Here is a 24,221-nt window from a genome sequence, read left to right on the forward strand (position 1 = left end):
AAATTTTTAAAAATTGGTAGATATTTAGTAGAGAACAATAGTTAAACTGATCAAAATTCTCTCATATAGCTAGACCATCATTATATTTTATCCACCTGCATGTTATATAATCACAAATTTCTCAACATTTTCTCAATAACCATACGCGGCGCTTCTGTTCTACAACAATAATTATTGTCGGACGCACAAACTTTTACGATAAATCGATGAATAAATTATATTACCGGTGTCCACAGATAAACATAATAATATATTTAAACATATAACTACACCTGAGCCGCCGTTACGGACCGACAAATATGAATTCGGATTCGTATAGAAATGTTGGATTTAAATCGAAAAGTGGTACTGTTACGTGTTGTGTTTGGATGGTGGTCCACGGTAACCACCACTCTGAATTATTGTTGAATCGTTCAATAATATCTACTTCTAATATTAGTAAAATGTTTAAATTATGACCTGAAAATCATTGCAGGACAAAAATATAATCGACGCGATATTATTTCGATATCGATAGTTTGCTGCGTCCCCATCTTCGATTATACTCAATTTTTATCCGGTTGCATCGAGCTACCTAGAACCGCAAAAATTAGTCCTAAATAAAAAAATAGCCTAATATGCATTTTTCTATCGTTTTGTATAGACAAACGGCAGATTAAAACGATCCGGAATAAATTCGAGTAGACGGCCGTCCCGGGACGACGTCATCTCTCCCTATATTATAATTATTGTGTACACTGTACAATATATTATAGAATAATATATAGAAGATAAAAATACCAAGTGATAAGACGATACTTGTCTTTATCAATTGTTTGGGTTGAAATTGATTCATACTTAGGTGAAAGTTGTCCTTAATGGAGTACCTACCTCTGTTATTCTGTAAGAAATATGGCGAAGCTAGTGAAATACATTTTACGTTGTAATTATTGTGTTCGTGAATAATCATTTTGAGATTGTACATTAAGATTGTTGTTATCCAGGTACGTTGACTGTAAAGAGCAGAATTATATTCATATTTTCTTTTTAGTTTTTGAAATTTAGTCAAATCAAAAATAGATACTTCCATAAATACTTATCTTTGTTGATATTATTAACTTAAAATGTGCAAGGTAGTGAGGGCAGTTAGTTATAATTATGCAACTGAAGTTATAAAACTAGTTGTTGATCATTATATATACTTAGATATGTCTTATTAAAATGTAACTTTTAAGAAATATGACTACTCCTAAAATAATAATGGATTTAGAATGTTAATTTTTGTTTTATTTCAGTATGATCTATTCATCATTTTTCTGACAGTAAATTAATGTGCTTACCTATTAAATTACATTTAATATTTTATTTTTCAAATAAATATTAATCACTAGGTCAAATACTGCCTCTATGAATTAATAATTAAAAACACAATATTTCAGAATGAATCTAAAAGAAAGGCATTTCTAATTTCTACCTATTGTATTAATAATTATTTTATTTCTATTATTTATTTAAGTAAACAGTTATCTTTACATTTAATTTTATGATAGGTAGTTGATAAGTATTTTAGGATTATTGTTATAAGATCTCTCATAGCATCCAGATCCGGATAGGCCAGTCAAGCATTCGAGAAAATCTCGAAGGGCCTCTAACATTTTGGACTGGTATGAGAAATTTGCTGCAATGCCCACGTTACAATTTTAATGAAAGCTATTTAATACAGTAAAAAAACATGATAAGGTCATTATTATTCTATTGATATTAAAATGCGTGCAATGTTGGTACTATAGCAAATGATGGGCCGATTGAAAAATAAATATTTCTTAAAGGGCCAAGACTACCTAATAATATAATATATTATAATCCGGTTGTGTTAATATCTGATATTATTAAAATTGTACTGAAAATTTTAAATATCTGTGTAATATTAAAATCTAAAAAAAGGATATTTTAAAAACTTGTATTATAGTATACATTTGAAGCCTTTTTTTTTTAGAAGAATATATTTACAATCTATTTTTACAATAATCAGTTAGTATGATGACAAAATTTTATTTATATGACATTAAAGAGATTTATTTGAATTTGAAGCCTATGGTTTGAATTTTTAATATTATTACATACAGTCAAGTTTCTCTAAATTAAAGTTAAAAGGAGATAAGAAATTGCTTCAAAATACCTAAATAAAATTAAATTTAACCCATTCTTGAGAAGAATAAAATAATAACTAACTTGTCAAATTTTTGAGTGATCAAAATTCGAGTTATTGCAACTTTTATTGTGTTTATTTCTATCTTTGACTATTGGGGTAATTATTTTTAAGTTATGGAGCTTATTATTACAGATGAAACCAGTTATAATGGCATTGGCATTCATAAAGCTACTAAAATATGTTAGTCCAGAATCGTTTTCTACTATTTTAATCAGAAAGTATACAGTAATAGAGATTATGTATGGATAAAAAAACTTATTTAACAACTGTATTATTATGATATAAGAATATAATTATGATTGTTTTGTGATCATGTCTAAAATCGATCAGTTATCTGATTACTTAAATTTTTTGTGTATATAATATTAATTACAATTCTGTAGTTGATACAATCTCTTCACAATCTATTAAGTTTAGGTTTGCAGTTGGTCAAAAATGAATTTGAATAAAAAAATCATTAAAATTATATCAATTTATCATTATAATTATACACTAGCCGAATAACCTGGATTTGCCAGTGTGCAGTTTTTTTGTGTAATAACTTTTTTTTTTATCAGTTTTTATATTACTGATGAATATAAATAGACCATTAGCATTATTAATGTAATAATAATAATAATAATAATAATATTTATTTGATTACCTTGATTTATTAAAAATAGTTGTTTCTGGTTCATATAATTTTTTTGTAAAATAATTAAGTTATGGTGAAATAAAAACTCAACAATATTTAAATTGATTTATTTTATTCATAGCAATACCATTTTATACGTAACATTTCTAGCACTACTTTTTGAAGCTAAAATTTTTACCCCTTTCCAAAAAATCTGACCAAGAAATGACATTTTCATTTTTACATTCTTTATAATTTGGAAAAATCTTTTTTTTGTGGATCTCTACATCATAAAAAAAAAACTACTGATCAAATTTCATTATCATAGCTTCAACAGTCCTGGCTAGGTACAAATTAAATTTGACTCACATTACTCTCTTTGTGGGCAAATTTTAGTCATGAACCGTGATGAATGCTTTTACCCCATCTACCCAAGCAATCAATGGCAACCATTTATAATGTTTGTCTTAACATTATATAAAAAATTAATTAACAAATTTCATACTCACTTAGCAGTTTGAACTAAGCTGGCAATGATGATTCAGTCAGTCAAAATATGTTCTTTTATATAATATATAGTATATGCAGATATATAAATTATATAATGTTGATCATTATGTGTATTTATTATTATTCATCATCTAATATTCATTTTCATTATGATACATAAACGTATAATTTTCAATTAAAATAATTAATTTTTAAGTAACCAAAAATGTAAATTTTTAATATATTTTCAAAACTGATTTGTATTATAACTTATACAATATACATCCTACTGCTTAACATACTAAATTGTCCTGATGTCATGTAAGTCTTAATCAATTTCTTCTGTATTTGTTATCTTTTAATGTATCTGGTATTCGTTCATGAAATTATACTAATATTTAGTACTAATTAGTTTTGGAATCATTAAATTTTAAATTCTAGCTTAGATATTAGTAGCTATGAGTTTAATTTAAATTAATAGAAAGTTTAATACATTTTTAGTTGTATTATTTTGAGATTTTAAAATTTGGTATTTAATGGTTCAATAATTTTTGTACCTAGCCAAAACTACTTAAGCACTTCCTAAATAGTAAGGTTTGTTAATATTTATAATTTAACAATCAGTTTTAATTACAATAATTATGTAAATTAAAAGCTATAAATAAAATTGTTTTGTTATTTAAAGTTTAAAATAATAAATTAAATCATAATAAGTTTTGTTTTTTACAGTCTTATAAATTATTATTTTTTAATTTATTTTTAATTGGCAATAATAAAAATCTAAAACATATACTTTTTAAGAGATTTATTTTTATTGTTATATATTTTATCAATAAGTGAATAATTAATAACAAGCAGGTAACTAACAATAAATTATACTCAATACAACAAGTGTGGCTAATATAATATAATATAATATAACATGTTATACTACCATATCAGGAAATCAGGTAATAAAATTATTTTAAGTAAGTGCTTCTTAAATTGTATGTTTACTGTACTTACATAGTATTATTTAAGATGAAAAGTCAAAACTAATTGAAAATAGGTGTAAAGTTAATATGATTTTCATGTAATTTTTTTACTTCTATTATCTATTATCTATTATATTATTAATTATATTATTAAAATGTGTGGCGATTTCTTATGACAGTTATATCTGAAGTTCTACCGGGCCGATGTTTGATTTTTAAACGCAAGTATTTGGTGTGTAGATGAGCCATCTAATGAGAAAAGTGCAAAAAATGAATTACCTATTTAAATAGTTACTGGAAATATAAAGTTTGCCGTATTGTTACATAGTGATGCGCATTGCTTGCTGTGTGCATTCACACATCTTTACAACCCCCACTACTCCTACGTCTGCTGCAATGCTGTGCGTTGTTGGCACTGCCTGGAATATGCCTGGAATATGCCTGCCATTGTTGTCATAACAGTGAAATTCAGCTATTTATGTCTTAGTTTATGTTTAAATTGGATGTTATTATTGAATCTAATAATTATATTTAAAGATTATTTATCAGAAGTTTGAATAGATTAAATTAATATTCTTAAAAATAATTTATTTAATATCTGATACATTTATTAATTTATTTCAGTTTTAATGTATGAACAATTTAATAAACACTCAGTGACATGGATGAAAAAGATGTAACATTTATTTTGCAACTTGGATTGATCCGTGACTCAGTAACATTAAATGCATCTTCTTTTACTCTAAGAACTTTAAAAGAAGCAGCATGTGATTTTGTAAACATAAAAGTAAGTAGTAACAATGTTTATTTAAATAATAAATAAATATTTATTGCATTACTTTATTTTGTTAGATAATTTTATATTTCACTGCATAAATAATATTTACATTATACGTTAGAATATTTGAAATTATTAGAAGTTAGCCATCCATAATAAATTCTTAATTTTTTTCTCCTCTCCCTCTAAATATTTCTTTATTACTCATTTATAGAATTATTCTAGAACCTATTACCTAAATCTCAGATAGGTAGTTTCACAAATGACTAATATAAATAGAATTATGTTTATTATTTATTTGTATTAATAAATAACAAACACCCAATACATTTGCAATGTTATTTTTATTAATAATCAAGTGCATAGCTACCTGAATTATTAACTACATTTTTTTAATTTTATTGGAAATATATATTATAATCTATAATTAATCTAATTAATCAAAAAGTAAACTATATTTTTAATGATGGATTTAATATTGAAATATTTACTTTTTATATTTAAAATTTCTAATATTAATTACAAATAAACTTCTTAATTTTTATTCATTTTCTTGATTTTATGAAATCTTTAGAGAAATGTTATTAGTTACTTCAATTTTTAAATTTTATTGAATTAATATGAATTGTAGATTCCTATATGTTTTTGCTTGTTACTTTTATAATTATGACATTTTTTGTTTTTAATTAAAAATTGAAGTTTTAATGGAAATTCAAATTGTATTATATTAACTATTAGAATTTTACCACAGATTGTTCTTAAGGTAAAATAATTTTTAAAATTTAAATGTATTTTTTTTGAACTTGGCTAAAAATTATAAAGAAATTGAAGTAAGCACAACTTTTCCAAAATCTTGGTAGTATTACAAATCAAATCAAGCATCTAAAACTGTTTATAAAATTTGATAATTTAATCAACCTATACCTTGTACCAAATAAGAGCGCTCCAAATTTACGTAACAAAACCGGTTTTGCCTGTGGCCGCCCGGTGCGCTCTTATTTGGTACGGAGTATAGTATGGTTTACTCAATTCCTATCTCACTTTGTGTAAAGTATCAAAAATTAAGATAGAATTTAAATTCATCCTAATAATTATTTATAATATTATATAATAAAGCTATTATATTAAAATTTTGTGATTTGTTATTAATTTTAGTGTCCTGATCATGGTCTTACTCGATTAGCTGAGAGAATTTTACTTTTCCAACATAATTATTCATGTGACCAAATTCTGGTGCCTGTAAATAATGTTATTGACATTAGTGATGAAACTATAATTGAAATAATTTTGTCAGGTAATTATAAATTTTATATAGTTCTATACTCTATCTCAATAGAAAATAATCAGTCTACCAACTGATTTTCTTCAGTGCTGCACTTTTTCAACTAATTACTCGGTGTTATGGTAATCAGGTGGTTCTTTACTTTACAATTGCATCATTCACAATGTGTAAAAATAAATTATGATCTTTTGAGATTGAGTATATATATATGTTTATATGGTAATCAACAAATTATGCATTAGTATAGTTAAGTAATTCTGTACTTTTTATGTCAATTTAAATTATTCTTAGGTCAATCATTATCTGAAGAATATGAGAGCTCAGTTATTAAGCCACATTCTTTAGCAGTACATTCATACAAAACTCCAACATTTTGTGATTATTGTGGTCAAATGTTATTTGGGATCGTACGTCAAGGTTTAAAATGTTCAGGTAATTAATATACTTAACTAATTTCATGTATAGAATCTAAAGTCTACCAATTAAGCAAAAAAAAAAAAAAAATTATGATTTATAAGGTTGTTGCATTATATTTTACACATAAAGTGTCCGTGTTTATCAATTTATTATACAAGGTTTCTACTATACAGAGGTTCTAATCTCTGTTGTAAATGTGTATTTTTGATAAAGATCTTAAAAATATCTACTATTAAAGGATACTTGTAATCATACACACACATATATTTTGATATTAATTATTACTACTGTTATTAGGTTGCAACTTAAATTACCATAAAAGATGTGTTGTTAAACTGCTCAATGATTGTGGAGGTGGAAGCAGACATAAAAATAGACATAAATCAAGTACTTCTAATTTGAATGTTTCAAATCGTAGTCCATCAAATGTTTCATTGGTATCTGCAGTATCAGATGAATCAGTATGTTCAACTATATAATTACTGTTTAAATATCACTATACTAATATTAAATTAAAATTACTTTATTTTATACGGTTTTTATTTTTTTTTAAATTATTTTGTATTAAAATTTGTATTAATCTTTGCTCATTATATTTTTATTCTTAGGGAATTAGTGGAAATTTATTAAATGTACCCGTGAAGAGCAAAAGCCGATCACCATCACCTGTCAAAATACCACACACATTTGTTATACATTCATATACTAGACCTACAATATGTCAACATTGTAAAAAATTGCTTAAAGGAATTTATAAACAAGGAGTACAGTGCAAAGATTGTCATTATAATGTACATAAAAAGTGTATGGAAGATGTGCCAAAAGATTGCATTAGTGATTACCCAATTGATTTAAACGGTTAGTAGCAACCATTAATTTTTATATGTAATTTGTAATCTACTTAATTATTTATGGCTGGGTTTTCATGAGGGACACATGTCATTGGACATTTAAAGTAACATACTATATTTATCGGGCATAGGTAGCATTGAACAGACTGTAAATCTGTCAGATGTCAAATGTGTGACCTTTGACTATTAGTAATAGGAAAATTCATTAATAGACATTATGTACTATGCGTCAATAAAATACTTGTGCAACTCCAGCCTATAAATGCATACTATAATATGATATGCTTAAAATTTCATTTAAGGCTTAACATTTCTAAAAAATCTTAATCAGAATGCATGTTTAGATTATATTTACAATTAATAGTCCGGCTTTAAAACAAAAAAATTAAATAATTGTAACACAAGAGTATATTCGTTTTCAAGTGAAAGTTGAAAAACAACCAAAATCTCTTGCGAGATTCATTAAATAAGTTTTACTTTAATATTATATTTTATAATCAAATATTTTCTTGGATAAACTGTTACATAGAACAATATTTTGAACTTCAGAAGTATTCTGCTACTCCTATTACAAAGTATCTACTAGTATGGCAGTACATATTTTTGATTACTGAAATACCCATTCAATTTGATATACAATAATAAGTACAATATACTATAGTTAACTGACTATTTTTCAAATTTAAAATAAAACGCAAAATATTTAGGTATTTAAATTCAGCAAATTATTGTGAAATCATAAAAACAGTTTTATTATTTTCTGTATTTAAGTTCATAACCCTTATTAGATTTTTAATGCAAGGCTGTTCACATTTTAAATTATAAACATTGTTTGAATGATTTATTTTTATATTATTCAATAATTTTTATATTTATCTTGTATTGATTTTATTAAGCTAGTTTTATAAATATGTTGTTTTAATGTAATACATTTATTGTCTTAAGCAAAAATTAATACTGCAATAATTTGAAAATAATGTGAATTTATATGATAGCATGATTCAATATTGTTCAATTAACTGTACAACCTATATAACTATTAGGTATCACTTCTTCAAAATTTTATTATGTAAAGAGAATTGTTTTGTAGATATATTTAATTTTTGTATCACAGTTTTTAAAAATATTGTAACCTTGTATAAACTCATAGAATATACATTTATGATACATACTGTTATCAATTTAATTAATTCATTAAAAAAATGTTAGGTTTAAATTGACTTATAATTATTTATAAGTAAAAATAATTAATATATATATTTATATAAATATATGAAAAAACAATTAAGACAGATAAAATTATCAATATTATAAGAATATTACTAAATTACATGACACTACTAAATATTACTATCATGATATCCCTAATACCTTTTTAATTTATCTTAATGTAAAACATTATAGTATACTTCTAATTTGATAGAATTAGTAAAACTAATTGGAATAGAAAAAAATATTTAAAAAATAAAAATAAATTAAAAAATATTAAAAAATATATGTATTTTATTAAACTGTTGAAGATTTAATAGTTTTGTAATTCATATTTTATGATTCTAATTATATTTATAATAGCGTGTATACAATTGTCAATGTATTTTTATCTTCTTAATAATAACATAACCTATTTAGAAAGTGGTGTAGGCAGTGAATCTGAGCACGAAGGGTCTGGAAGTAAAGGTGAAGATGATAGTGATGGTGAGAATAATACACCATCACCTCCTTATGTTGATCCATCACTGGTACCAAATTCTCAGAATGGACAAAGTTCTTGTAATCTGGTAACAATATAAATTATTACTTACATTGATTTTTTTTGAAATTAATTAATATATAATATACATAAATATATTTATTTAATATAAATTATTATTTTCTTAGGAGACAATAGGTCATTTTACAGATAATATAAATCATACTCCTCAAGATGATTTAAATTATGTTGGGTAAAGTATTAGTCTTATTTTTCTTACTAATCTATAATGATAAATTAATATTTATTTTATTAATGAACCATTTGTTTATTAGTTCTACATCCAGTAATAACATCCCATTGATGCGAATTGTTCAATCTATCAAACATACTAAGAGACGATGTGGTTCAAAAGTCATCAAAGAGGGTTGGTTGGTTCATTTTACTAACAAAGACAAACAAGTAAGTGTTTCCTAATTATTATAGTTAACATTTATATAACATGTTAAGTACAAATCTTTTTTCCAAAGAGAAAAAGTCATTACTGGAGATTGGACTCAAAAGCTATTACACTATTTGTTAATGACAAAACATCAAAGTATTACAAAGAGATTCCTTTGTCAGAAATACTTTACATTGAAAGTGCTACGGTTCCTCGAGCTCCTGGTAATATTCTAACTAATACAATAAATTATTATATTTTTAATGAAAATAATTGTTTCAGGTCCAATTCATTGTTTTGAACTTAAGACTACTAACCTTGAATATTATGTTGGTGGTGAAGAACAAAACTTATCTATTGGGATAAATGCGGAAGATAATTCCAATAGTTCTTGGACCAAGGGAGAAAAAGACTGGGAGAGTATAATTCAACAAGCCCTAATGCCTGTGCCATCCAATCCTACAAGTTAGTAGTTTTATAATTTTCCCGGGCTGCTTACTAAGCTATTTGCCATCTTTTTGCTGAAACGCAACACTTTGTCTCCCTAATTAACAATAATTCTTAGAGTTGTCAAATTAATTTAAAAAATATTTTTTTATTCCTTTCATTGTACCACCAATGTGCAATGTCTTAACTTGTTTATAGTTTAGTAAATACCCTGGAAGTATCATTTGTTCATAACACTACTTAATTTGTGTTCTCATATCATTATGTTTGTGTGTTTTGTGTTACATGTTATAGAAATAATAAAAAAATAATAACATAAGCTGCACATGTATATATTAAAACAATGAAATTAACTATGTATTATTTTGCATTTTTGCAACAATTAATTTACTTTAAACATGTCTTATTTTAATTTTTAACAATACTAAGTTTTAATACTATATTATAATGCTATTGGTATATACTGTATTTATACACAAATGCATGAATGTGCTTAAATGTGAGTATCATAATATCAACTGTATAATGATAACTATTTTCAAATAAAAAGATAGTTAATACCAATTACTACTTATAAACTATAATATATATATATTCCATAAATATTTAATATTCAAAATAGAGTGGTTAAAAAGCCATAAAGGGTTTAGAACAACTCTATTAATATTTTCTGTAATAATTATTTTAACATAATTGAATAGGTTTTAACTACTCCATAGATTTATAAATATTGTTAATAATCACTTATTATATATATCTTAGAGATTTAAAAACACGTGAACTAACTCTAATTTTACTGATGAATCTCATAAATGAGATTTAAAAAAATAAAAAATAAAAATTGTGTATTCGACTATTAGTTGATATCTTAAAAATTGAAGATGGAAAAGTGTAGTATAAAATTATGTTACCTAATTGTCTGTGTTGCATGGGTTCTTAAACTGCATGGTGCCAGTTTTTGTGTTGTCAAATATGATACAATTATTCAATAGCTATCTAAATAATTAATTTAATTGGTTTTATTTAAATGTCAAAAAAATTTCTATTTGGAAAGGGTTATAAACTTATAACCTTGTAACTACTCACCACTAATTACTATACTGCCTTATTCAAAATAACATAACTTAATTATTTAATTGTTTGAATAAAAAATTTATAATTTTTAATTGCTGTTTTTTTATATATTTTATAATATTTCTATAATTGTTATGTATATAATACTTAAATTGTAATTAATATGTTTGTCAAAAAGCATGTTTTATAGTTTTTATAGCACAATAATTCAGCTATATAATATTACTTTAATAAAGTTTTTTTTACTTTTATTAAGATAAACACTTACATGCCCTTCATTTTCTTCTTAATAAAATATTTTGTATACCTAATATTTTTATGAGGGCTTATTTTTGTAAAAAAAAAAGATTTTTCATAATATCATAATTATGTATTCTTAAATTGAATCGTTTGCATACAATTATAAATTATAGATATCTGAAAATATCTTATTTAATTAAACATAAACTAAAGTGTATTATCATTTTTTTCTAGCAAAAATTTATATAATATTTCAAATAGAACACAACATCCAAAAAATTTACTGTGCTGCTTGATGAAAATATATATTTTGGACTTGTAAGTTATATTTGTCTGAATAATGACAATATTTATTTTTACAGGTTTTCATTGTAAATTTAAATATAACCTGTATTTAGGTTGATTTAAATTAAATATTTACAATTATTATCAAAATATAACACACACACAAACATAATATTAGTACATTTGCTAATGGATAGTTATTAGATAATAAGTCAAATATATTTATAATAATTAAACTTAGTTAATTTTTATTAATATGTTCTAAAATTACAATCTTTAAATACACATGTGTGAGATTAGCCAAATAATTAAAAAATTTTTAATATTATGTATATATTATTATAGTGTCACGTTCAGTTAATGAGTCAAATGAGCAACAACAAAATGTCACAGATATGAGTCAACTGTATCAAATATTCCCTGACGAAGTGCTAGGTTCTGGTCAATTCGGTATTGTTTATGGAGGTATGTACTAGAATTAAACAATTTCTAACAAAAATTAACTTATTTGTTTAAGTTAATTTAAATATGTTTGGTGTATTCTATTGAATTATTACAGGTAAACATAGAAAATCAGGTAAAACTGTTGCTATTAAAGTAATAGATAAATTAAGATTTCCTACTAAACAAGAAGCTGCTTTAAAAAATGAAGTAGCCATTCTTGGAAAATTAGAACATCCTGGTGTGGTGAATCTTGATTGTATGTTTGAGACAACAGAACGTATTTTTGTAGTCATGGAAAAATTGAGAGGTGATATGTTGGAAATGATATTATCCAGTGAACGTAGACGGTTATCAGAACGTATTACCAAATTTTTGATTACCCAAGTGAGTAACATTATTATATAAATACATTTTTTATTATGATTTATATAGTGACTGTATGTATAAAACAGATACTTAAAAAAACTATGACTAAAAAAAATAAATCATGTTATCTTTGAAATTGTAACATTATATATGAGAGATGGCCATAATGAGGCTCTTGAGTAAGTCTCGTGTGGCTTTTGACACCAAGCTTAGAGTAAAATTAATTCATATAATATAAAAAGCACTTCTTACAAGTTAATCTCATTTCTTAATTTATACCTGAACAATAATGCTCTGTGTAATGTAAAAATAAATTTTCCATTATTTGTTATAAAATTAAAAATTTGTCTTCATTTTATAAACATACCTAAAATGTGTCTCATTTCAAAATAGTTTCATAAATTTTTCGGCTCCCAAAATTAAGGTTAGTGGCCACCCCTGTTCTATACATAATATGTAATTATACATAATAAATGTAATAATATACAAAAAATAAACTTTTTGAAAATATATACCAAATTTTCAAATACTTTTCAAAAATAATTCTTGCACAACAAAGTTGTAAAAATAATTAGAGATTGATTCGATTTTTTACCTTAGATATTAATAGCGCTTAAGCATTTACATAGTAAAAACATAGTTCACTGTGATTTAAAACCGGAAAATGTACTACTTAGTTCAAATTCTGATTTTCCACAAGTAAAGTTATGTGATTTTGGATTCGCTCGAATAATTGGTGAAAAATCATTTCGCCGGTCAGTAGTTGGAACCCCCGCTTATCTTGGTTAGTATAAATACTAAAGTATAAGTTTTAACTTGTAACTTTGTGTAATTATTTATTTATGTATGAATAATATGATTTCAGCACCTGAAGTTTTACGAAATAAAGGATATAACAGATCTTTAGATATGTGGAGTGTTGGAGTCATAGTTTATGTCAGCCTTAGTGGAACATTTCCTTTTAACGAAGATGAAGATATTAATGACCAGATACAAAATGCTGCTTTTATGTATCCAAGAAATCCGTGGAAAGAAATTTCACATGATGGTATAATAATTCACTTAATAATATAAATTATTTATTTATTTTTTGAAATATTTATATATCTAAAATCTAAATACATTTTTCAGCTATTGATCTTATAACCAATTTGTTACAAGTAAAGCAAAGAAAACGATTTACTGTTGACAAATCATTAGTACACGTATGGTTACAGGTAAATATTTAATATTGTTTTCTTTTTGTAAACTTAAATAAAATGTATTCACAAGTATTTTCGTAAACCATCATGCATCCAAGACAATTTTTTACAATAATATAGTTCCATTTTTAAATATTATAGTAAGCTTAAGTGTAATAAATCTAATAACCGTAGATACTTAAATGTTCACCAAATGTTTATACTAGCATTTTATTTTATGATATGATTAATTATATAAAAAAATATATGTATAAAAATATTTTAAATTATTTTGAGATATTTGTTCAGTATTAAATGTTGATATTGAAAAAATAAATAAATAATAGCAAATTATAATAGAATACTTGAATTTAAAAACTGTTGTACTTCAACAAATACATTTTATGAGTATCTAAAGCTTAAATTTTTCCTAAATTAAATTATTCCACATTATTTTTGTTTTAGTTCTAGAATCTTAAAACATTCTACCCTTAATTAAATTAACATTTTCTGTATGCAATAAAATTTTCAAAATATCTAAATTATTTTCTACTATTTCTTATTGCTATAGTAAAATAAATTACTATGATAACAACATAAATACTATATACTTAATAATGTAGTTTAACAAGTGAACTATCTCTGCTCAGACTTTTTTTGGTATAAAATAATACATAATTGAATTCAGATTATCAAATTTAACATACCTATATATTTCGGGGTGCCGTCACTGGGTGACTTCCCCCTCCTGTCAATCAATCATCATCACATTTACTTATTGGATAAGTTGTAAATACAGATTGTAAATATTATGTTCTGTCAAATAAAAATAAAAATAATCCATGTCTATTGTGAAGTAGAAAAGTGCCCATACTTTCTTGTCTGTTCTTATTATCTATATTTTAAATTAAAATACATAATGATTAGAAGTTAAAATGACTTTAAATGTATTAATTATGTAAATAAACAAGTTATAAAAATGTAAGATACATAGTACAGCTAACAATTAACATTATTAAATTATTTTGAAGTGAAAAAAACGTAATCATTGCTAAGTATTGAATTTTTCTACGAAAATTGTTATAACTTATATAGATATATTAACCTTATCAACTATGGTTGATAAACTATTTTCCAAATTCATATTTTTAATAAGATACACATATTTATTATTTATTTATTTATTTGTTTAGGATTATCAAACGTGGTGTGATTTAAGAGAACTCGAAAAATCAACAGGAAATGGTGTTCGGTTTTTAACACATGAATCTGATGATGCCCGCTGGGAAACGTTTCAAAGACATTCAAGGTTTCTATGAATGTAATATATTCAAATATAAGATGATTTAATTTAAACATTCTTTCTATTTGAAATGTAACTCTTCTGTTTAATTAATTAAATTTTACTTATTAATATTTTACTTTAGAATTAAAAATAATATGCAAAAGTTGTTTTATTTGATATTTCACATAATTTTAATAACTTTTAAAAAATATTTTAATATCATAAGTTAGCTGTTAATAAATCTCTGACATATTTGTTGAGATACTCTTGCTTTTTTCTGATCTTAAATATTAATTTTAATATTCAGTATTATCAAAGTATTGTGATTTTTTTTCAAATCTTTATGTAGGGTATAGTTATAATTAACATACCTTTTATTTATATTTATAATAACTAGTATTATATGAATAAGTTTTTTTATACTTTTTATTCAATTATAGTTTGCTTTAGTTATGTATTTGTTTTAAACATTAAATTATTATTCTATTATTAATAATAATTCTCTTTAAAACTGACAGCTAATAATTTTTATAAAATGTTGGTGCTTTAACATAATGCCAAATTTGTTATAATATTAGTAATTACTAATTTTCAAATTAATTTACATTTTAACTAATACTTTGTGAAGTGCTAATCATGTCAATTTAAATTTATTATTGCTTGATTTCTACTCAATTAGTTTGAAAGTGATGTATTTATATACATGAAGTATTTCAATAAATTAAGTTACAAATATTTTAATACAAATTTGATAATCTTGTAAAATATTAATAGTATATATTTATTGGTATGAATATATTATAGTCTTTAATTTACCATATAAAGTATTTATGTTATGAAATTTTATCATGTTATTTTTCATTTTGCTCCTTAGGTATAATTTAAATTCATTTTATGTATTTAATCTTTTCTCAAACTACAATACAATCAATAAACCTTAATTTTATAGTGATCATTTATTCTTGATACAACATTGAATCAATTTTTAATATTGATAAAATTTTAAAGTTATGCTATAAGTTAAACATTTTTAGCATACAAACTATCTCTAATATTATAATTAATAACTAGACTAGAAACTGTACTTCCTGTATGAACAATATATATATATAATATAGTTTTTTTATGACATTTTTATATTTTTAAAAATTAGTGAATTTTTTTATTAAACAGATCAAAAACTGTTACAGATTATTAAGTAATCAAACTATACTTTCTATACTGATTTTTACTTCTATTAAAAAAAGAAATTAAAAAAAAATTAAAGAAACTCAAGGTATGTGTATCTATTTATTATCTTTATATATTAATAGATTTTTAACTGGTTAATTTTTTCATGCTTGTATTGTAATATTATTGCAATATTACATTTGTATGATTAAAACTCAAATATAATGTCCAATTTTCCTGTAAAAATATAATCTAGTATCAAATTTTATTGACAATTGAAATTAAATATTTTAAGATGTCTAAAATTTTTGTTTCCTAACTAATTTGGTGAAAATACTATGTTAAATACTTATTTGGAAAAACTATTTATTTTTTATTTTTAAAATCTTATTCGATGATTTAAAAATGTATGATAAGATATGATACATTTATAATTATTTCGTATTTAGTGTTATAATATATAATCTATATGTACTACATAGTAAAAAGTATAATAAACATTAAGGATATTTTTATTATAAAATAAGTAGCAGCTCGAATATCCTGAGGAATGAACCAATCAGCAAAGGCACATCAGACAAATCATAAATATAATAATATTGAATACATTTTATCAAACAATTATTATTTCAATACTTTAGGATCAATACATTTATTTGCTTTCTTCTATTTTAGATTAAAATCTCAAAATATTGAGTTTTTTTGTTTTTATTTTGGCATTATTTATTAATTTATTTTTGGAAAATTAACAAACAATTTACTAGGCCACTATCTATGCCTAAGGTTCGTTTTTTTCAAGTCAGGACTAGATCTGTTACTATTTAGCAGCCAAAAGCACTAATTTATCTCTTGTGTCCACTGTAACTTTCTCAGTTGTCAAGTTTTGCAGCTGTGTTACACACCTTCTTCATTTTTTTTAAAGGCCATTAAAGCCCATTACCGCGACACAAACTTGCTTCCATCTGTCTCTATCCTTTGCTATTGTTTCACCATCTGGTATTCCAATCTCCGCTAAATACTTATCTACCTTTTTTTCGGTCTGCCAAGTGGTCTTTTCCCTTGAGGTTTCCATTTTAAAACTGTTTTTATAAGACTATTTGACCTCCATACATAACCGGACCATGCCATTCTCCTATATTTTAATACTGCTATTATGTCTCGTTCTTTATATAACTGCTCTATTTCTATATTACTTCTTTTTTCATATTTTTGTGTGATATGATTTAATTTTGGCCCAAATATTCTTAATATTCTTTTTTCAATTATTGCTAATTTGTTTTCATCTCCTTTAGTTGTTTGCCATGTTTTACACGCATACAAAAGAACAGGTCAGATAATTACCTTGTATACAGTAATTTTGGATTTGATTGATACCTGCTTTGATTTGTGAACCAGATAACACAAAATAATTGTATTTATAACGTGTCTTTATCGACTGTCTAGTGAATAGGCTATGTAGTTCACTACTACCTACCTTCGTTTATCTTATTAAATGGGTACCTACTATCTACTTATTTTTGATTATTAAGTTATTTCACTGAAAGTTATAAATTTATAATAATAATTTCAGTAAAATAGCTCCTTGAAAAAGCCTTAGGTATCAAGTCACTTAATATAACTCATTCAGCTTCTATGATAGTCATAATGTTATTTATGTACTTAAAATAATATACTTGTTATAATATTATAATTTTTAGTAATAAACACATCTATCACATACTTATCATTACATGTTACAATAAAGATAAATGCATATAAGTATATCAGAAATATATAACATTATTTCCATACATAATGTTTCTTTTAAAGTTTTAAAATATGTGCAGTATATTATTGATCACAAAATAATTTTTGGACTTATGTTAATAATGTTTTCATCTCTAAGCATGCTGAGTATGCCTGGAGAATATTAGTATCTTTAATATTGGTGTCTTGTCAAGCTTAACATCTAAATACTTTTGTATTAAATCTTTTAAAGAACCCCCCCCCCCACCCAAAAAAAAAAAAATAAATAAATAAATACATAAATAAAATAAAAATATGTTGTAATTATAAATAAAAAAAAATCCCTAGGAAATAAAACCCAATAGAAATATTCTTAACAAAATAATATATTTATAAATTGGGTACATTCAAACAAATATTTAAATCTATGCAGTATATTCGATAAATCGAGTGTCAATTATACATATAAATATATAATATCTAATAAAAATATAGATAATAAAAAAAAGCCATGTATAATTATATTTTGATGAACGTTTTTTAATAATACATTAAAAAAAAATCTAATACAAATATTATTTTAAATTAGCAATATTTATTTATTGATGTATTTTTACTATAAAGCAGTATCAACTCAAGCGACAGCTGTATACAAGTATGTAGAATGAAATATAAGTAAAGGAAGACTGAAGAAACAAAGAACAACATTTTACAGAAAAACTGTGATTATTAATATTAATTAATCATGGTATATTCAAAATAACAATTAGCGTAATATATAATATATATATATATATAAACAACAATACCTAGTAATTATAATGGTTGTTGTTGTTTTTGACATTGCCGAGACCAAATAATAATTATCCCTTGTACATCACTAGTAGCTAATATAGTCTCATCATAGTTAAAAGTAACACCTAATGTCAAACAAGCATGCCCTTGCAATTTGTTGACTGCATAATTAGATTCTCTTTCTACATCTAAAAAGTAAACACAAGAATCTTCACTGCTTGTAACTGTAAAATAAAAATATTCAATTTTATTTTTGTTTACATATTTCTGATATTATAAAAATATAAACTGAATACATACCAACACAAGCACCCTGTCTAAAAGACATAATAGGACAAAATGTTGAACGTAACAAGTGATTGCTGTGAGCATGATGAACTAAAAACTTCTTTTTCAAATATAACGAACCTCCATCATTTTCAGAAACTCTAAAATACAATAACCATATTATTTTTTGGTTATTTATTTTTAATTAATTATAAATAACAAACTTAAAAAGACATAATATATTATTTGCACAATTTGCTAATAACATTGGATCTCTGGCTTCTCGGCTAATCCATGATCTCCAGCTCAAACAAGTAATTGCACCACGATTTGGTGATGTTATAATTCGATGACACTTAGTAAGAATACTATCACTGCTATTTAACTTGAGAGATACAATTTCACTCTATATGTACATTAACAATTATATTTTTAATTACACAGTCAAACAGTTATGGGAATATTATTACCTTGTCATTTCCAACCCATATTATTTGTCCACTACTATTAACTGCAAGAGATAAAATTTGACCACCAATTTTGTGCTTTCCACCTTTTGGATACATACCTGTTGAAACATTTAATATGCACACGAATCCAGCCTTGTTGCCAGTCTACAATTATAAATTAAATTATACTATATAATACATAGCAAAGAATAAAAAATAAATACCATACAATTAGAATATTGTTGTTGATAGGATTAAATAAACAGGCCAAAACAGATGAATAAAAAGGATCACTGACACATCTTAGACAACAATGTCGAATTGCATCCCAAAAACAAATAGTTGCATCGGTGGAACAGCTAGCAATTAATTCATCTGAAGCGGACCAATCACAACCTAGAAAATATTATTTTTTTTTATTGATTTATATTAAATATATTTGTAGTTAGAAATAGTCATAAATATATATATATATATATATATATATAAATATAATATATATATATATATATTAATATAGACAATCTAGTTCCTTGCTAGATAAGTCCTACTTCAATTTATTTGCTATTCATTATTACTACTATATAATATGATAGTATAACATATAGATCAATAAGTAATTTCTATGGAGTCCGAAAGATTAAAAGAATAAATAAATTAAGTTCAGAAAAAAAATCTTACTCCAATCCTTATTTCCATAGAAATGATTTAAAGACAAAAAAAGCAGTAAGTTGTGGATGTTGCTCTGCTGTACAGTAGATTACAAGTAGGTTACTTGGAATTGAATTTGAATCCAATGATATTATATCATTGTATAAGAAAAACGATTCTGAGCGGAGATGGTTTATCTGTCTAGGATATATTATAGATTATTAAAAATTTTCAAGTCTTAGATTTAAAAAGAAAATTTTTTATGAATTTCTATCTAAGATAATTTTAACTTTGCTGTAATTTTTACGTATTTAGTCAAAATTTGAACTTTAAATACTTATAAAAAAAATTGTGCTTATGTATTTTTAATATTTTTCAACTGCTATTGTAACAATGTGTGAATTAGATTTTCAAGCTTTTCTACCCAAAAAATAAATTTTTATCGATATTTATAAAAATTAAAAATTAAAAAAGTTGAAAAATTAAAATTAAACAGCTCAAAACAAATCAAGATATTTGAAATGTTATCAAATATATAAAATGCCTATATAAACATTCAGTGAAAATTTCAAGGATCTGCGGTAATTTGTTTTAGACTTACACCAAAATAAAAAAAATATTTTTTGTTGATAACTGGTTGTGTGTAAAATGTCCAGTTTTCCCCTTAATTTTTGGTTTGTTTATACCGATTATTTAGAAAAATATTGAGCCCCCCCCCCCCCAAAAAAAAAAGACCAACTAGATTCACTTTCTGATCGAACGAGGTACTGAAGTTGAAAATCAAATCACTTTAACTGAGTGTGTATGTGGGAAGGAGAACTATCATATCATTCATATCCTTCAGTAAATATTTTCCATTTTTAAGAATTTGAATTATTTCTTAGTCTATAATAATAATATCTTGGCAAAAAAAAAGAGTTTCTTTAAACTTATAAACCTTTTCTCTTTCATAATCATGTATTTTCCCTATTTAAAACCCATTTTATTTGCCAGTAATCCTATAAAGAAATAATTTGGATTATTCTTATAATTACTTTCAGTCTATTTGTCTTATTTTTCTGTATAATAAAAGCATAATATTAAATATAATACCTGTTACTGGGCCTGTATGGCATCTTAGTATAGCTTTTACACACGGAGGTGATGTCAAAACATCACAAATACTAAGAGTTCCATCGTTTGACGCACAACATAATTTAGATTTATCGTTATTAGCAAACTTCAACATTGTTACTGCATCTGAATGCTACATCATACAAGAAAATAACAAAGAGAAAAAAATAGAGAAAAATGGGATATGTACCTGATCATAGATGTGATGAACATTATTAAATGCATAATTTTCTTCCATGGTACTGTTACCAACAATAGCTTTGGAAGCTTGAGCATGAGTGGTTGGAACAGGCGATGATAAAAAATCATACTTTCGAGGTAATACATCAATTTCTAATTGTCTATCTTTATTTAAACTCATCTGTTAAAATTTTAAGCTATGTTTAATAGTTCAATTCATTTTAAATTTATTCTTTATATCAGCATACCTTATACTTATTAAACAACAGGATAATTATAGACAGGAAACGTGCTTATGGACCCCATAACAAAAATAAATTATAAGTTTTAATCCTTTTTTTTCAATTATATACATTTTGTTCACTGTGATATAAATATTATATTGGTATTGTAATTTATATATTAATTTAAGAAACAAAAAAAAAAAACATTAATAACCTTTATAAGTTTATAATTATATTGAATCAAATGGCAAAAACCAAATGACTTAGTATAAAATAATATAGTTTGAAACCAGGGCTTGTCCACTGGGACTGATAACCTAAATATGTTTGTGCATATCCACCAAAAATATTTATTAATTTAACATTTATGTATACCTTTGAAATGTATTGAAAGATCGTTGATTGTTATGATTAAAAAGCCTTAGTGGTTTTATAAAAATAAAAATGTTTAATATTAAATCTCTTTGTGAACCCTATTGGGTAGAAATAATAATAATTAATATTATATTTACCATACTAGTACTTTGGCTACAGGCACTGTTGGATTGCATATCAAAATTTACATTATATCTGTTTTGTAAAATTGCTGATCTGATTCGTAAATACTTTCTTCGCATACCCGGAATCATATCCTTTAAAAAATAATAAATAATAGATGCTTACTAAAAGTAGCTACAAAAATCTATACTGTTGATAAATAACCTACATCTTGTTTAGATTTTTCTCGGAGAAGTTGACTTCTTCTCCTAATGTAAAGTGTTTCTAAAAAAAATAATGGATTTAAAGAATTTAATTATTCCCAACTTCATATAGGTTATAGGTAATGAAGCAGAAATTATGACTTATTTAAATAGGTATTACAGTTTATAAGTTCAAAAAATTTTTAAATAAAAATTATTTATTGATAGACTAATAATAATTAGTAGTACACTAAATAATGATAATTTCATAATCATACATAAATAAACACACAAATATAAGAAAATTTTCTTAAGATTCTTTCGTTCTCATTTATTTACCAATGTGATTTATGATTTGAATATTAATAGCTAATATATTTTGCTATGGAATTTTATAAATTTAATATTCAAAATAAAATGATGAAATGAACAAAAGTAATAGAGCAATAAAGCTTGTTTCTATAATATTATCACATGTATAAGTAATTCATTAAAACAAAGTTCAATGCTAGAACTTCGCTTAATATATGTTACATTTTTCAATGTATTTAATTGCAGTATAAAGCTTACTAAAATTTGGGTGATTTGAAGTTCTATAGGCATTAAATTTGGAATCCAAGACAAAGGCTTGTTGTTGCCACATTTTCTAGTTAAAAATTTTAATACAAATCACTCAAATAAAAGTTGATTGTTACCACACTAGAGCATGTATTGTTCAATTATCAATTATGTATTTGAGATTCTGATTAGGTTAAATAGTAAAATTATTTTCTTGTTTTTCATTAGCCAGTACAGATAGTGGTGAAGCTAATTCAGTTTAATTTTCCTAGCACGCAGGTATCAAAAATTGTACAATATAGCCATGAGCCATTTAAAATCACAGACTAAATAAAATTAATATTGTACATACAAAATCCACGAACTAATAAGCATTTAACAGAAGTAGTTATAATATTATTTTAGCTCGTGATTACTGATATTATCTACACAACGTCCGTGTTGAGATTGTTCTGTGATAGCATAGAATGATAGTAGCGATTAGCGATATGAAGCCGATGGGGAATCAGCTGTATTGTTTAAACCGATGTATTTTGTGCGCCTAATCATGTGAAATTATAAACTATTGAACGAAGAAAAATTACTAAAAATGTTCGTTTAAATACCCTCACTGGTAGCGACTGCGTGAGGGGTGGGGGCGAAGGGGTACCCCCCATCCCTCCCCTATGAAATTTATTCATATTATCTTGTTATAAAAAATAAAAAAACACGTTTAAATTCTTGGTCATAGACTCATAGCATTTTCAGAGAATATAATATAATAATTTATAACTATTATTAATTCATACCATATACAGAGTGATTCTTTTATCAGATAACACTCATTATTTAAAAAAGTATTTAATTTTTTCAAAATATTTTTTTACATGGTTTCAAGTTGTTAAAAAATCAACGTTTCTATTAAAAAATTACATTTTTAAATATTTTTTATCCTTATAATTTTCTAAGTTTTTTACTTTTTTGAATGTCAACAGAGTTTTAATTTCATATTCCAAAGCAGAATATTTTTCTAAGTATTTTGATTCATAAAAATTGAATTTAGGGCTAGTAGTTTATGGGTTATAAGTGTTTGAAGTTTAGATTGGCAGAGTGGAGTGGTACGGGGTAACCCCGAAAAATGTTTTTTCACTACTACGCTTGTCCAAACTTAAACTCAATCGGTTTATGCTCAATTGTCTGTGTAAATAAATATTAACTTTTTATCATTTCGCCTCCCTCTATAGCCAAGGTCTGGAGGCACCCCTGTATGTAATTGTAATTAATTGATTCTTTTAAGTTATAACATGTACAATTTGTTAAATTTATTAAATAGATGTTCAAATACGGCCCTAGTACAACTATGGCCCATACTCCATAGACA

At 24.5% G+C, this 24,221-nt stretch overlaps 2 protein-coding genes across 5 annotated transcripts; one reads left to right on the plus strand and one right to left on the minus strand.

The window, feature by feature from the left end:
• The first annotated feature begins 819 nt into the window (after window positions 1-819).
• PKD (serine/threonine-protein kinase D3) lies at window positions 820-15,873 on the plus strand. The gene is made up of 17 exons (XM_015508346.2): window positions 820-983; window positions 4,892-5,054; window positions 6,201-6,339; window positions 6,619-6,759; window positions 7,042-7,205; window positions 7,353-7,602; window positions 9,225-9,373; window positions 9,474-9,538; window positions 9,621-9,747; window positions 9,816-9,951; window positions 10,010-10,192; window positions 12,119-12,238; window positions 12,333-12,601; window positions 13,184-13,367; window positions 13,449-13,631; window positions 13,715-13,800; window positions 14,958-15,873. Exons 2-17 carry the CDS (start codon window positions 4,929-4,931, stop codon window positions 15,081-15,083), a joined length of 2,448 nt encoding a protein of 815 aa, XP_015363832.1. The 5' UTR covers window positions 820-983; window positions 4,892-4,928; the 3' UTR covers window positions 15,084-15,873.
• LOC107161792 (WD repeat-containing protein 13-like) lies at window positions 14,429-23,297 on the minus strand. Of its 4 annotated transcripts, XM_015508349.2 has the most exons (11): window positions 22,874-23,297; window positions 22,330-22,385; window positions 22,136-22,255; window positions 21,410-21,580; window positions 21,199-21,352; window positions 19,685-19,851; window positions 19,477-19,620; window positions 19,231-19,412; window positions 19,040-19,167; window positions 18,754-18,963; window positions 14,429-14,659 (listed from the first exon to the last, which is right to left on the minus strand). In XM_015508349.2, the coding sequence occupies exons 1-10, from the start codon at window positions 22,944-22,946 to the stop codon at window positions 18,761-18,763; spliced, it is 1,398 nt and encodes a 465-aa protein (XP_015363835.2). In that variant the 5' UTR covers window positions 22,947-23,297; the 3' UTR covers window positions 14,429-14,659; window positions 18,754-18,760. The 4 variants fall into 4 exon arrangements, with proteins under 4 accessions (XP_015363835.2, XP_015363833.2, XP_015363836.2 ...); XM_015508347.2 differs by lacking the exon at window positions 14,429-14,659 and having other exon boundaries at window positions 18,652-18,963; XM_015508350.2 differs by lacking the exons at window positions 14,429-14,659; window positions 22,330-22,385 and having other exon boundaries at window positions 18,652-18,963; window positions 22,874-23,296.
• Between the last annotated feature and the right edge of the window lie 924 nt (window positions 23,298-24,221).

This window comes from Diuraphis noxia, unplaced genomic scaffold, assembly GCF_037042655.1.
Source record: "Diuraphis noxia isolate RWA-SAM2 unplaced genomic scaffold, SU_Dnox_SAM2 contig0001, whole genome shotgun sequence".
Lineage (NCBI taxonomy): Eukaryota > Metazoa > Arthropoda > Insecta > Hemiptera > Aphididae > Diuraphis > Diuraphis noxia.

What these genes read in the sequence shown, in the direction of transcription:
- LOC107161792 (XM_015508349.2), bottom strand. Translation starts at nt 22,946, where the DNA reads ATGTGGCAACAACAAGCCTTTGTCTTGGATTCCAAATTTAATGCCTAT. An exon ending in TTCATCACATCTATGATCAG is followed by an intron (nt 21,353 to 21,409) that starts GTACATATCCCA and finishes TGTATGATGTAG; the next exon opens with CATTCAGATGCAGTAACAAT. An exon ending in TATGGGTTGGAAATGACAAG is followed by an intron (nt 19,413 to 19,476) that starts GTAATAATATTC and finishes ATGTACATATAG; the next exon opens with AGTGAAATTGTATCTCTCAA.
- PKD (XM_015508346.2), top strand. Translation starts at nt 4,929, where the DNA reads ATGGATGAAAAAGATGTAACATTTATTTTGCAACTTGGATTGATCCGT. An exon ending in TGGAACCCCCGCTTATCTTG is followed by an intron (nt 13,368 to 13,448) that starts GTTAGTATAAAT and finishes ATATGATTTCAG; the next exon opens with CACCTGAAGTTTTACGAAAT. An exon ending in TAGTACACGTATGGTTACAG is followed by an intron (nt 13,801 to 14,957) that starts GTAAATATTTAA and finishes TTATTTGTTTAG; the next exon opens with GATTATCAAACGTGGTGTGA.